The 14360-nt window shown below is 52.3% G+C and overlaps 1 protein-coding gene across 3 annotated transcripts in view; it reads left to right on the forward strand.

Moving 5' to 3' along the window:
• ECE1 (endothelin converting enzyme 1) overlaps positions 1–14360 on the forward strand; it is a 63495-nt gene that overhangs the window by 36203 nt on the left and 12932 nt on the right. For all 3 annotated transcript variants that reach the window (XM_021709375.1, XM_008051578.2, XM_021709374.1), the window contains 5 exons: positions 4888–5030; positions 6651–6765; positions 11339–11449; positions 12729–12827; positions 13512–13589. In XM_021709375.1, coding sequence (XP_021565050.1) covers positions 4888–5030; positions 6651–6765; positions 11339–11449; positions 12729–12827; positions 13512–13589 — 546 coding nt within the window. The remainder of the gene's footprint in view (positions 1–4887; positions 5031–6650; positions 6766–11338; positions 11450–12728; positions 12828–13511; positions 13590–14360) is intronic.

Below are 14360 nucleotides of genomic sequence, written 5' to 3' on the forward strand. Positions count from 1 at the left end.
GCTCCCGGCCCACTGCAGCCTCGCCTGCTGGGCTCCGGCGATCCTTCCGCCTCAGCCTTCCGAGTAGCCAGAATTACAGGCGCGCGCTACCACACCCGGCTGACTTTTTGATTTATTGTAGAGATGAGGTCTCGCTGCCCAGGCGGGTCTCGAACCCGCGGGCCCAGGCAATCCACTCACCTCAGCCTCCCAAAGGCGCGAGATTACAGGCTGAGCCACCGAGCCCGGCTGGTCTTTTTTTTTAGAGTTGGAGTCTCACTCTTTGTCACCCAGGCTGGAGTGCAGTGGCATGCTCATGGCCACCATAGCCTCGACCTGCTGGACCCCGGTGATCCTTCCACCTACCTCAGCCTTCCAAGTAGCTGGAACTATAGACGCATGCCACCACACCCAGCTAGGTTTTTTTGGTGATTTATTGTAGAGATAAGGTCTCAACAAGTTGCCCCAGCTGGTTTCAAACCCCCAGGCTCAGGTAGTCCTCTCATCTCGGCCTCCCAAAGTGCTGGGATTACAGGCTGAGTCACGGTGCCCAGCCAGGATATGGTTCTTAACTTAAGTCACAGAGTCCTTTGGGAACAGGTTGGAAATCATGGACTGTCTCCCAAAAGAAATGGTATATATGGGCCAGGTATGTGCGGTGGCTCACCCATAATCCCAGCACTTTGGAAATCCAAGGCAAGAGGATTGCTTGAGGCCAGGAGTTTGAGACCAGACTGGACAATGTAGTAAGACCTCATTTCTAAAAAAATTTTTTTTTAAATTAGCTGGGTGTGGTGGTGCACGCCTGTAGACCCAACTACTCGGGAGAAGAATCACCTGAGCCCAGGAGGTTGAGGCTGTAGTGAGCTGTGATTGTGCCACTGCACGCTAGCCTGGGCAACAGAGGGGGACTCCAACTCATAAAAAAAATTTGTGTCTAACATTTAAAGATGTCCTGGGCCCCTGAAGCCCCGTGTCCTGAGTAAATTTCAGCCTGGCCTGCACATAAGTTGTAGGAGAATAAGTTGAGGTGAAGGTTGAGATTCCGTCCTGTAAACTGACTGTACAATATAAGCATAACATATTATAGTCATTATGATTATTCCTTTGTTACTGGCAATGTCACCCAGGTCCCCAGCACTAAACCAGTTTGATTCATTCCACCCTGGGGCAGAGAATGTCTTGTTCCCTGGTGTCAGGGAATTTGGTTTTCTTCTCATGCTCCAGATGACTCAGGGAATGGTCTTCTAGACTTCACAGTGTGATCCTAGGCTATCCCTGATAGAGGACGAAATGGCTCCAGGCTAGCCACCCGCAGAGGATGAATTCAGAGCTATGAATCCCATATCCTCCTGGTACTTCTTTGGGAACCTGAGGGTCTTTCCCTTCCTTTCCAAGACCCCCACCCTAAGGGTTGTTTGGGACTGAACCCCAGCCTCTTCCATCATTTTTCCAGCTGAGATAAAGCCCAGAAGCATCCTTCTCCCGCCATCACCCCCGTCTCAAACCTGCTTGAGTTAGTTGTTTTATGACTCACTATACTCCTTGGCTGTGGGTGTGAAAAATGAGCTCACCAGCATGCCCAGAGGGTCTGAGTCACAAGTGGAATGTCCTAGTCCGTTAAAACAGCCATCTCCATGGAGATACAGCCAGGCACCTGTGTTTAAGTTAGGAGCTTACTCAGGCCAGATGTGGAAACTGAAAATCCTGATGCTCAACACATCTTATCTCAGAGTTGTGGGAAAGTCCCTGCCCAGAACATCTGCTCTCCCTCAAGGGGCAGGTTTGTGTTGGATACACAGGGGTTTCTTGCCATCTGATATCTGTCCCTTGATCAGAGAGTTCCAATTACTTGCAGTTTATGAAGCTTCCACTCATTGGGTAAACAGTGGCGTTCCTGTGTAAACAGGTCATGCTGCCAGGTGGCTCTGACTGGGGAACCCCATTTGAAGATCTCTCAAGCATGTCTCCATGTTTTGTAGCCACAAAAACATTAAATATCAGCCCCAGAGATGACCTGCCTGAGGTAGGGAGAAGGGAGACTCAGTTTACTGAGCATGCCCACTGAGGGGCACAGAACTGTCAGCTCTGGGAGGGGAGAGTGTTGACCCCACTTCAGAAAAAGGATAGGAAAGGGCTCATGGTCCCAGAGCTGGGCCCAGATCTGCTCACCCCCAGCTAGGACTCTTCTCAGCTCATCTCCTTATGGGGCAGGCAGGGACTTGCTGGAGCTCATGGGCTCTGGACCCTGCGGTGCATACCTCTTCCCGGCTCTGAGGGCAGTTTGCAATCAGTCACTGTGGGAATGTTGACCTGTCAACTGAGAGCCAGTTATTAATTCTACCAGCCCACCACGGCCTTTGGACCTGCCCTCATATTCTCACCTGTGCTTGGAGGTCCTTGTTCCTCAACAGCTAAGCTGCCCTTTTAAACCCAGGGAGACAGGTAAATCTTAAACAGTCACTAACTGTGTGACTTTAAGAAAGGCACCTTATGTCATCTGCAAAGGCAGTGTCTGTTAAGTGAGGGTTGATGGCTGCCTTTCTCAGAGGGCATCATAGGCACTTACAATAGGCTTGGGTTGATCTTACGTTCTAGTCTAATTTTACGCTAGTCATTGATTTTTCCCACATGAAGGCCATTCACGGTGTGTCTCTCATTTCCTTTATTTATCTCGCACTTTGCCCTTTTTCAAGCAAACAGAGAACAGAATCTGGAGTTAGACAGGCCCCAGGGCCACTCTTGGCATACCTTGAGCGACGATGGTAATGACCAGCATTGATGGGTTGCTTACTAAGTGCTAGATAGATCATCTAAGTGATTGGCATATTCAGGCATTTTTGCTGTGACACAGTATATGTCATCTTGAAAACCCTTGCCTTCTGCTCAAAATAACACGACTTGGGGCGAATAAGGACAAGAGTACACCTGAAGTTATGTGACTTTGGCTGGGGACGGTATGCTAAGTGAAATAAGCCCATCACCAGAGGACAGATCCTGTTGATTCTGTATATATGAGGTCTCTGGAGCAGTCAGATTTGTACAGACTGAATGTAGCAAGGTGGTTTCTAGCAGCAGGGGGTGAGGCAGTGGGAAGTTGCTGTCTAATGGGTACAGACTTTGCCATTTTACAAGATGAGACCTGTGGACAGATAGTGGTGATGGTAGCACAGCATATGAATGGACTTAAGGCCCCTGGATGATACTCTTTTTTTGCCTTTTGAGTCAGCGTGTCACTCTGTTGCCCAGACTGGAGTGCAGTGGCATGCTCACGGCCACTGCAGCCTCACCTGCTGGGGCAAGGCGATCCTTCCACCACAACCTTCCAAGTAGCTGGAACCACAGATATGCACCACCATGCCCGGCTAATTTTTTGATTTATCGTAGAGACGCGATCTCACCATGTTGCTCAGGCTGGTCTTGAACCCCTGGGCTCAGGCAATCCTCTCGCTTCCACCTCGCAAAGTGCTGGGATTACAAGTATCAACCACCGCGCCCGTCTAGAATGGTACTCTTAAACATGGTTAAGATAGTACATTTTATGTGTATGTATTTTATCACAATTGTTTTTTGAGTTGGGGTGTCATTCTGTTGCCCGGTCTGGAGTGCAGTGGCATGATCACAGCTCACCACAGCCTCAACCTCCTGAGCTCAGGTGATCCTTCCACCTCAGCCTCCCAAGTAACTGGGACTACAGACATATACCACCATGCCCAGCTAATTTTTTTTATTTTTGTAGAGACAGGGTCTTGCTATGTTGCCTAGGTTTGTCTTGAACTCCTGGACTCAAGTGATCCTCTTGCCTTGGCCTCTCAAAGTGCTGGGATTAAAGACATGAGCCTCTGTGCCCAGCTTTGATCACAGGTTTTAAAAAATTGTATAGCTTTGTAATCAGCACCCTAACCAAACAATGGCTGAACCCTTGGGAAGTAGCTCAGCAGTGCTGGAGGCTGCCTCGGGAAAAGGACTGGCCGGGAGGTGCTGGCCGTGGACACTAAGCCCTGTGGATAGACAAGGAGTTCTGAGCAGCAGACAACTTTGGGGCAGCCAAGGACAAAGTATGGCCTGCTGGAGGCTGAGAGTTGCAGGGCTGTGTGAGGAGGAAGCCAGCCCCGGGTACAAGTGCCCATTTTCAGTCACTTCAGGGCGAGCTGACCAGCCTCCCATGTGCGTGGGCTGAGCTGAGGGTTTGTCCTCCAGAGCCCATGCTTGAGAAACATCACCTGCAGACCTATGTGGTGCGTGCATATACTCTATCGTCCTGAATTTGCCAGTCACACAGACGTGAATTGGTGTTTCAGGAGCCTACATTGAGTAGAACAGACAGCACCAGCTCGTTCAGTCCTCACCATAACCCGATGGGGCAGGTTGTGTTTTTATGGTGATCCTCATATTTCCGATGAGAAACCAAGGCTCAGAGGGGTTCACTGACTTACTCAAAGTTGCAGTGAGTAAGAGAGCAAGAATGTGAGGCAAGACTGTCTGGCTGCAGATTCTACATGCTTAACTGTTAGGAGCCTGGCTGAAGCTCGGTCTCTTCATCGGGATCATAATGCCTACTGCTTGGCTCTCGTGAGGACCAACTGGGATAATAACACGTGGGTCTTCCAAGATGGCTCCTGGCACCCAGGAGGCACTTGGTGAATGGTAGCTGTGGCTTTTGCCACCGTGTTGCGTCTTTCCTTTTTCAATTTTTTTTTCCATATCAAGTTACATTTGGGTGTTGGACTCCTTAGAATTCTGCCTACAGATGCCCTAACAGGAGTCAGGCAGCCTCTGTTTGACCATCTGCCCGGTACACTGTCAGACAGCACCACAGCACGGTGATGCCTTCTGCAGAGACCACCCTGGGGACCCTGGCTGTGAGAGAAGCAGCCCAGAGCGTCACATTGTCCCCTTTCCTCGCAGACCCTCGCACCCGCCATCAACTGGCTGCCATTTCTCAATACCATCTTCTACCCCGTGGAGATCAATGAATCTGAGCCTATTGTGGTCTACGACAAGGAATACCTTGAGCAGGTCTCCACACTCATCAACAACACTGACAAATGGTAAGGGACCTGGGGCATGCCTCTTACAAACAGCCCCCTTCTCAGGCAGGGTGGGCGGGACTGGGGAGTGCCAAGCTGACTCGGGAAGATGGGCCCCGAGGCAGGCTCTTAGGAGAGGGAACAGGGCATCCTGGTTAAAGGCATAGGTTCAAATTCCAGCTGTTTCCTACCAGCTCTGTTGCCTTGGGCAAACTTTTTTTTTTTTTTGAATCAGAGTCTCACTCTGTCGCCCAGGCTGAAGTAGGGTGGCACACTCACAGCCACTGCAGCCTTGACCTGCTGGGCTCAGGTGATGCTTCTGCCTCAGCCTTCCAAGTACTTGGAATTACAGGCACGCGCCACCATGCCTGGCTAATTTTTTGATGTATTTATAGAGATGAGGTCTTGCCAAGTTGCCCAGGCTGGTCTCAAACCTGTGGGCTCAGGCATTCCTCTTAAAAGTGCTCCCAAAGTGCTGGTATTACATGCATGAGCCACCACACCTGGCCCCTTCTCATCCTTTTTAAGGTTCATTTTCCTCATCCATAAAATGGGGATACAGATAGCACCCGCTGAGTAGGGGTACTGTGAAAATCAAGTGAAGTGGTCCACGGGACGGGTCTTAACACAGGGCCTGACACCTCATGGGATCCATAAATGTCAGCCAGTGTTTGTAGTTAATATTTTTTATAATTTTTTCTATTTTTCTGAGTTGGAGTCTCACTCTGTTGCCCAGGCTGGAGTGCAGTGGCACGCAGCTGTGCCCTAGTGTCAACCTGCTGGGCTCAGGCTCTCCTTCCACCTCAGCCTTCCCAGTAGCCGGAACTATAGGCATGTGCTACCACACCCAGCTAATTTTTTGATTTATTGTAGAGGTGAGGTCTTGCCAATTTGCCCAGGCTGGTCTCGAACCCGTGAGCTCAGGCGATCCTCTCGCCTCTGCCTTCCAAAGTGCTGGGATTACAGGCTTAAGCCTCCTGCACAGTATTTCTATTGGGTATAAATAGGGTTATTTACTTACCCCCTCCTCCTGTTGTCAGACATTTTGGTTGATTCTGATTAGAAGGTGGTGTTCACTGTAGTAAACATCTTTGGGCTAAGGTGTACCTCCTTTGTTCCCTGTGCCCTGGGGGTGGGGCAGAGGGAACTGTCATCATGGAAACCTCTGCCTGGCTGGCCAGAGCCTCCCTGCCCTCCTGTTTCTAGGCTCCACTCCCCATCTGTGGCCTTCTGACTAAGGCATCTCCAAGCTGTGGAGATGACTGCCTCCTCCCCACCCCAGCCCTGTGGATGAGTCTCCATGCTGGGGTGTCACAGATTCCAGACACAAAGCAACAAGGAGGCAACAAGCATTTATTGAGCACCTCTGGTGTACAAGTGATTGCACTAGGCAGTGAGGGGTTTTCTGTTGTAGAAGGCACAGGATTTTCCCTTGAAGAGCTTCCGTTCCATGGGATTAGAGAGCAGTAACCAGGCAAACCCCCAGGGCAGGCTGGGAAAGAGCCTGGGTTGGCAGGTCGGGTGTAAGAGCCCCCTAGAGGTCAGCGGGGGAAGTGCTGCGGCACCTCCAACCCCAGGTGACTTCCAACCCTCCCCCACCCCCCACCCCTGACTGAGCCTGCCTGCCTCATGTCCCCACAGCCTCCTCAATAACTACATGATCTGGAACCTGGTGCGGAAAACAAGTTCCTTCCTCGATCGGCGCTTTCAGGACGCCGATGAGAAGTTCATGGAAGTCATGTATGGGACCAAGAAGGTGAGCCTGTTACGGTGCATTCCCGTACACGTGCTGAGCACTTACTGTGTGCCAGGCCCATGGTACCCTCCCAGGGCCAAGGAACACGTGAGGAACGCAGATGACAGGGAGAGAACTGAGACAGCCCCTGGAGCGTCCTGCCCAGGTGTCCGGGGTAGCACAGGAAGGCGCCTAAGCCGATCGGGGTGGCAGAACCTTCTATAAGGAGGTGATTATGCCATGTCAAAGGGGAAAGAGGAGTCTTAGCAGCTTGGCTACTTTACAGCACAGGGTAGTTTCTGCTTTTTCCCTTCCCTCCTCGATGGTGGTGGTGATAACGCTTTCCTTGAGCAACTCGTGGGAGACTCACAGCCCTGTGAGATAGGTACTTCGCACAGGGACCCCCCAATAATATTCCTTCCTCAGAAACAGAAACCACACAGAACAGCACTAGCTCACGGTAAGTATGACATGGTGTTCAGTGTTGGTATTTTCCTCCTGGTTTGTGTCTGGAGAGCCAGAGCCTGAGACTTTCGGGTGTAGCTGAATTCCCAGACCCCAGACCTGGTGGGCTCTACCTACCTTTCAATGCCCTACCCTGAGGGTTCATTCTTCCAGAGGTGTCAGGGCCCTTCCCTGCCCTCCCCCTGGGGAATCCATCCCCAGTAGAAAATCCTGTAGCCTCCTCCACCTCCTCCCCAAGGAAGCGGCTGTCACCCTCACTCGTGCAGCAGCAGGTGGTTACTCACTGAACTCCTGCCACGTGTGCCAGACTGAGCCCAGTGTGGGAATGCAGAGACAGTGAGATAGGGTCCATGCCCCAGAGCACCACCTGTTGAGGCCAGTGAGGGGACCTGACCAGTCCTCACGTGCTGGTGGGTACACCAAGGCTGGGCCCCAAATACAGAGCCAAGAGGCTGGGTTGCCACACTTGCATGGCACACCCTGGCCTTACCCAGGATAGCAAGACCCCAGGGGGCAGGCAGAGCAGACTCCAGCTGGACCCTGCCCCTAATGCCACTCCCAGAGTCCTCCAGAGTAGAATGGGCGGGGCCAGATCAAAGGATTGGCAGAGAATGGCACTCTTGTCATCTCCCATTTTACAGATGAGGTGACTGAGGTTCAGATGGGGCACTCATTCATTGTCGCTCGTAATTGGAGGGGGGCTCTGGAACCCAGCATGTTTGATCCCATAGCCCATACCCCTAAGTGCTCACCACACCACTCTGTGGGCACCAAAAGTTAAAACTGAGCTTCATCGTGACTGCCAGGGCTGAGATGGGATGAGAGGGATGAGGAGTGAGCAGAGCGCTTCAGATTGGCAAGATGAAAAAATTTTGCAAATTGGTTTGTTCCAAAACCATGTGAACATTCCTTTTTTTTTTTTTAAGTTGGAGTCACACTCTGTCACCCAAGGTAGAGTGCAGTGGCACACTCATGGCCACCCCAGCGTCAACCCGCTGGGCTCCGGAGATCCTTCTGCCTCAACCTTCCAACTAGCTGTAACTAGAGGCACCCGCTACTACGCCCGGCTAATTTTTTGTTTATTGTAGAGACGAGGTCTCGCCAAATTGCCCAGGCTGGTCTCGAACTCGTGGGCTCAGGCAATCCACTCACCTCAGCCTCCCAAAGTGCTGGGATTATAGGCTGAGCCACTGAGCCTGGCCAATGTGAACATTCTTAACACTACTGTACTAAAATGGTTAAGATGGGCCAGGCATGGTAACTAATCCCTGCTCTGCTTACCTGAAGGTTGTCTAGGACTGTGTTTGGGGATCCCTTTAAGGTCTGCCCTGCATGGCTATTTATCATCAATTATTGTCCATTTAAGATTTGAGACTTCTGGCAGGGAAGAAGGAACCGTTGCTTGGTGCTTCTTGTATTATAGTAAGAAAGAGTTTAAAGGTATCAATTCAGCCAGTTGCGGTCGAGGAGACTGGCTGCTCCTTGTTTCATAACTTGACTCATGGGTCACCCCTGAGATGGATGTTCCCTGACCTTTGCTCCTTTTGAAAACTTTTCTGGTCATCCTGTAGCACTCCCAGGGGCTTTGTGACTTGTCTACAGTGAGTGTGGTTCTTTGAGGGAAGACATTGAAGCTAGACTTGGGTTAAATCCCACCTCAATCACTTGCTCCCTGGATAGTCTCCTTGGGCAAGTAATTTCACCTCTCTGCCTCAGTTTTTCATCTGCAAAATGAACAAAGAGAAGTCTGCCTTGTACTGTTATTCTTTTTTTTTTTTTTTTTTTTTGAGTTGGAATTTCGCTCTATTGCCCAGGCTAGAATACAGCCTACCATAACCTCAACCTCCTAGACTCAGGCGATCCTTTAATCTCAGCCTTCCAAGTAACTGGAACTATAGGTTTGTGCCACCATACCCGGCTAATTTTTCTTTATTGTAGAGATGAGATCTCACCAAGTTGCCCAGGCTGAACTCGAACCCCTGGGCTCAGGCAGTCCTCTCGCCTCAGCCTCCCAAAGTTCTGGGATTACAGGAGTAAGCCGCCACGCCCGGCTGTACCGTTATTCTTAGCATTCTGTGGGTTAGGGCCCGGCACGTGGTAGATATTAACCCTTCACGACTGTTACTGCTGTCGATGTTATAATTACATGTGTGTCTCTCACTGGATGTTCTAGGCTTGTCGACTGAGTCCCTTGAATGCAGACTTACTGTTGATTCATCTCTAGATCCCAAGGCCTAGCCCAGGGGAGCTGCTCAGAGAACCCTGGGAGCATAGCTGAATGAATGCACGTGTGAATGAATGGGTTTATCTAAACGTCTCCTGAGGAGACCATGCACATGAGTCTGTGATTCCGGCATCACAGCGCGGGGCTCCATGGAGCCTTAGAGGCCCTCTAGTCCTGACTTGCGGTGTGGTCGGCCTTGGGCTCACACAGACTGTCTGGTGACAGACTTCACAACTAAGGAAGGACCCACGGGGGAGCAGGGAGGCAGAAGCAGGCATCCAAGTAGACATGCAGTTGGGAAAGCGAAAAAGAACTTTGGTGACTAGACTTGGAGAAGGCTGGAGTGCCTCTTCCTCCCTGCCTTCTTTCTTGTTCGGGAGACATTTTTAACTAAGGTATAATTTACATTCAATAAAATATGCAGTATACATTAAGTCTACAGTTCAGTGAGTTTTTTGTTTGCTTGTTTGTTTGTTTAAGAGTTGAAGTCTCACTCTGTTGCCCAGGCTGGAGTGCAGTGGCACACTCACGGCCATCCCTGCGTCGACCTGCTGGTCTCAGGCGATCCTTCTGCCTCAGCCTTCCAAGTAGCCGGAACCACAGGCGCGCGCTACCATGCCCAGCTAATGTTTGTTTTTTAGAGACAGGGTGTCACTCTGTTGCCCAGGCTAGAGGGCAGTGGTGTAATCAGAGTTCACTATAACCTTGAGCTCCTGGGCTCAAGCAATCCTCCTGCCTTAGCCTCCCAAGTAAATGGGACTACAGGCGTGCACCACCAGGCCCAGCTAATTTTTAAATTTTGTTTTTTTTAGAGATGGGGGTGGTCTCAGTATTTTGCCCAGGCTGGTCTCAAACACCTGCGCTTAATGAACCTCCTACCTCGGCCTCCCAAAGTGCTGAGATTACAGGCACGAGCCACTTCTCCCAGCCTAGTTCATTCCTTTGTGTTGCCAAGTAGAATGTTGCTGTATAAAAACACCACATTTTGTTTATTCATCTGCCTGTCGATGAGCATCTGGGCCGCTGTCGCTTTAGGGCCATAATCAGGCTGCCCTGAGCGTGGGTGGTTGCTACCACCTGGTCTCTGGGGCTAAGAGGATGCCGGCTTGTTTGGCAGCACGAGGGCTTGACGTGAGCAGGGCCACCACACGTGGTCGTACACACTACCCACGGAGGGATGCCTGGGCAGGGGAGCCCCTGGGTCTGACACCAGCTGGGGCACTTGTCACTGGGCCAGGTCCCAGGAGACTGCAGCCCATGGGACACCCGTTTCTGGTTGGGCCCAGAGGCATTTTATGGTCTAGTGGGGCTCGTGGGTGAGACCCAGGAAGGACCAATGTGTCACAACCCTGCAGGATTGCTGTTGTTCTCTCTGGAGGAAACCGTCAATGCGCATGGGGCCCTGGCCTTCCGGGAGACTTTTCCTGTAGCTCAGGGTAGAAAGGGAACATCCATGGCTCCTTGTCGCCAGGAGTCCCCAGGAGGCAGGCAGGACGAGGTCAGGTAGAAAGGATCAGAGTGTGGAGTCAGGCATATCTCCGTTCCCATCCCAGCAACACCTGTCACTCGTGGGGGACCCTGGCCTGGTGACTACTTGCTCCTGAATTTTTTCCTCATCTGTCAGACAGCTCGTACGCCTATATCCCTAGTCCCTTCATGGTTCAACGGGACACTGTCTGTGACATCCCCAGCACAGAGTCTGGACTCCGGAAGTGGCAGGTGGTGGTGATGAGAGGTATCCATGGCCTTTGGGTCCAATGCCTAAAATAACTCCCACTGGGTCAGAGAGTTCTCCCTGAAGTTCCAGGGGGAAGCACGGGCCCCAGATGGCGCTGCCTCCCGACAGAAAGGAGGCAGGAGAAGCAGCACTGGGGCCCACTGAGCGCCCCTACCTGTGTTTTCCAGACCTGCCTTCCTCGGTGGAAGTTTTGTGTGAGTGACACGGAAAACAACCTGGGCTTTGCCCTGGGCCCCATGTTTGTCAAAGCGACCTTCGCAGAGGACAGCAAAGACATAGTAAGTGCCTCCCCCATGGACACAGGCCATGAGGTCACACCTGCCATGGCCCCCTGTGGCCCCTGCTCTGGCCTGTCCTGGGCCTTTCCTTCTCCAGGCCAGAGGACCTCAGGCCTCCAGCTGTAACTCAGAGGGCCCATTTTGTCCATCCCTGAGTGACGTGAGTCATTCTTGATGGCTGTTGTGACCCAGTGCCGGATCCTTCATCTGAACTACCTCATGTGATCCTCCCAGTAGCCCACAAGGCTGTGACAGCCATCCCCACCTCCCAGGGCTGCGAACCACCCAGAAAGATCATGTCGGCAGAGCAGCACTGGCCTGGAGGGTGACCCTTTGCTTATTCTGCGGGTAACAAGTTCGTTCTAGAAGGGCCGAGGAATGTTACGGCAAGTGCCATGGAGACAGTCAGGCCCAGGCTCAGGTCCTGGCCTCACCACTGGTCGGGGGACCTGGGACAGTATTCTTACCTCACTGGTAACTGGAGGTGACGGTGTTCCTCCTGCAGAAGGAGATTGAATGAGATGCCACACATCAAGAGTACCTGGCACAAAAGAAGTGCTCCATAAATGGCAGCTGTCATATTAGTGTCATAGTTTTGATTGCAAATAGATTTAATTATGCAGATGCTGTCTGCAGTGGAAGACTAGCCAGCTGCGACTCCAACCTGTGACCATGATGGGCCCATGGGCAGCAAAGCAGGGTCTGAGTGGAGCCCTTGGTGCCACCCGGCTCTGCCTTCCCCTCTCCAGAATCTTCGACCGTCTATCTTCGGCCTCCAGGTCTGCCTGTGACATTGTCACCCTTGAGACAGGCTGTTCATCACCAACCTGAGCATGGCATTTCTTAAACTGCTCCCCAGAACTCGAGGTCTCTGGATTTTAAAGCCCATTTCATCAAAAAGGAATTCTGTGGTCCAGCAAGTCTGGGAGAGGCTCTGTATTCCAGCCCTGTCCCAAAGAACCTCAGTGCCTGTTACCACATTAAAGGATCTGAAAAGTCCTACAGCAAAGAGTCTTTCCCAGGTTTCCCAAAGCGCATGCTGTGCATATTTGACTGTGGAGCTCTGTGTGTAAAAGGGCCAGTCTTGTTTTGCAGATGTTGGTATTAGGAACGTAGTTAGGAAACACAGGTGTGGCTCCCCTTCTCAGCTCAGCTTGAGGCTTTGCGCCAACGGGGAGTTTAGCCTCCAACCCTACATTATCCTTGTGCACAGCGGCGCCTACAGCACTTAGGCGAGGCCAGTGCCCTGACCTGACTGGTGCAACGTCTGTCCCCTCAGGCCACTGAGATAATCCTGGAGATCAAGAAGGCATTTGAGGAGAGCCTGAGCACCCTGAAGTGGATGGATGAAGAGACCCGGAAGTCAGCCAAGGAAAAGGTGAGGCTGGCCGGGCGCCACAGGGGATTGCCAGGTCTCCAGCACAAGGGCAGCAGTCACAGGCAGGAGGGCAGGTGGAGGAGAGACTAGTTCATGCGGGGAGCCCCGCCTGGGTGCGATCCTGCCTTCAAGTCTAGCAGGACGGAGGGACAGCCTCGGGCACTTGCTGCAGGAAGGACTATAGAAGACACCTGAGTGTGCGAGGGAAACGCTGGGGGGGGGGGGGGGGGATGAGGCATGTCCCATAGTTTATGATGATCAGGGAGATGGATGTCCCATGAGGGATCAGGGAGATGCAGGGTGCCCCACGGGGAATGAATGGTCAGGGAGACATGGGGTGTCCTATAAGGGGTCAGGGAGACATCAGGTATCCCATGAGGGGTCGGGGATGCGGAGTATCCCACAGGGTGTGAGGGTCAAGGAGATGTGGCACGTCCCATGGGGCGCGAGCAGTCTGGGCTGGGGTCAGAAAAGTCTTCCCTTGGGGATGTGACGTTTAAGCAGAGGTGTGGGATTAATAGAAGTTAGGCAAGGGGAACCTTTCCAGAGAGAGGCATGGCAGCCCTGAGGCAGGGGAGCCGGGTACTGTTCGCCTTGGCCCAGACTCTGAGCCTGGTACTCTCAGAGCTGGGCCAGCCTAGCTGACGCCACTGGGCACTCACCCCCTCTGTGTCCCCTGTCCAGGCGGATGCCATCTACAACATGATAGGCTACCCCAACTTCATCATGGACCCCAAGGAGCTGGACAAAGTATTCAATGACGTGAGTGGCCACCACCCTGTCCCCTTGTGTCCCCATACGCCCCCAAGGGAAAGGGCCGAGGCAGGCCGGGTCCAGATGGGGGGCTGGAGGCAGCGTGGTTGGCAGAACACTGAGGGATGCTGTGGGGTGGGGTCTGGGCTAGGTCAGGTGGAGGAAGCCATTCCCTGCTCTGTCAGCTCCTGGGTCAGCTGGCGCCCTGTCTTCCTGCAGCCTCCGCTGGCTAGCACCCTGCGTCAATGCCTGAACACGGGCTGTGTGCCCTGCTGCGGGTGGTCGGCTGCATTTCACGAGTGAGGAGTAACGGGGGAAGAGAGAGAATGGCGGCCCCAGGGCATCATGGGAGTGGGACATATGGTGGAGGCCCCCATGCCGCCTCCTCCCTTCTGGTCCTGTCTCCAGCATTGCCCCTGTCCCCGGGGTCCTGTTCCAGAGAAACCTCTGATTTTGACCTTGAGATAACTGCTGATGGGAGAGAGAAAGCATAAACCCCAAATACATGTTTGTGCTCAGCTTGGGCAGAGGGGCAGCTGGTATATCCCCGCGGGTGAGACCGCTTGGCAAATCGCTCCTTCAGCGCTTGGTGCCTCCAATGTTGTATATCTTCTTGTGAATGAAATGTGTGAATTTTGACATTTAAAAAATTTCAACAACCTCCCATCAAGGTTTTATTTAAAACCTAAGAATATTAAAATTACTTCTGGCTGGGCACAGTGGCTCACACATGTAATCCCAGTCATCTGGGAGGACATGGTGGGAGGATCACTTGAATCC

The sequence above is a fragment of the Carlito syrichta genome, unplaced genomic scaffold (assembly GCF_000164805.1).
Source record: "Carlito syrichta isolate Samal-C Ts95f unplaced genomic scaffold, Tarsius_syrichta-2.0.1 Scaffold200587, whole genome shotgun sequence".
Taxonomy (NCBI): Eukaryota; Metazoa; Chordata; class Mammalia; order Primates; family Tarsiidae; genus Carlito; species Carlito syrichta.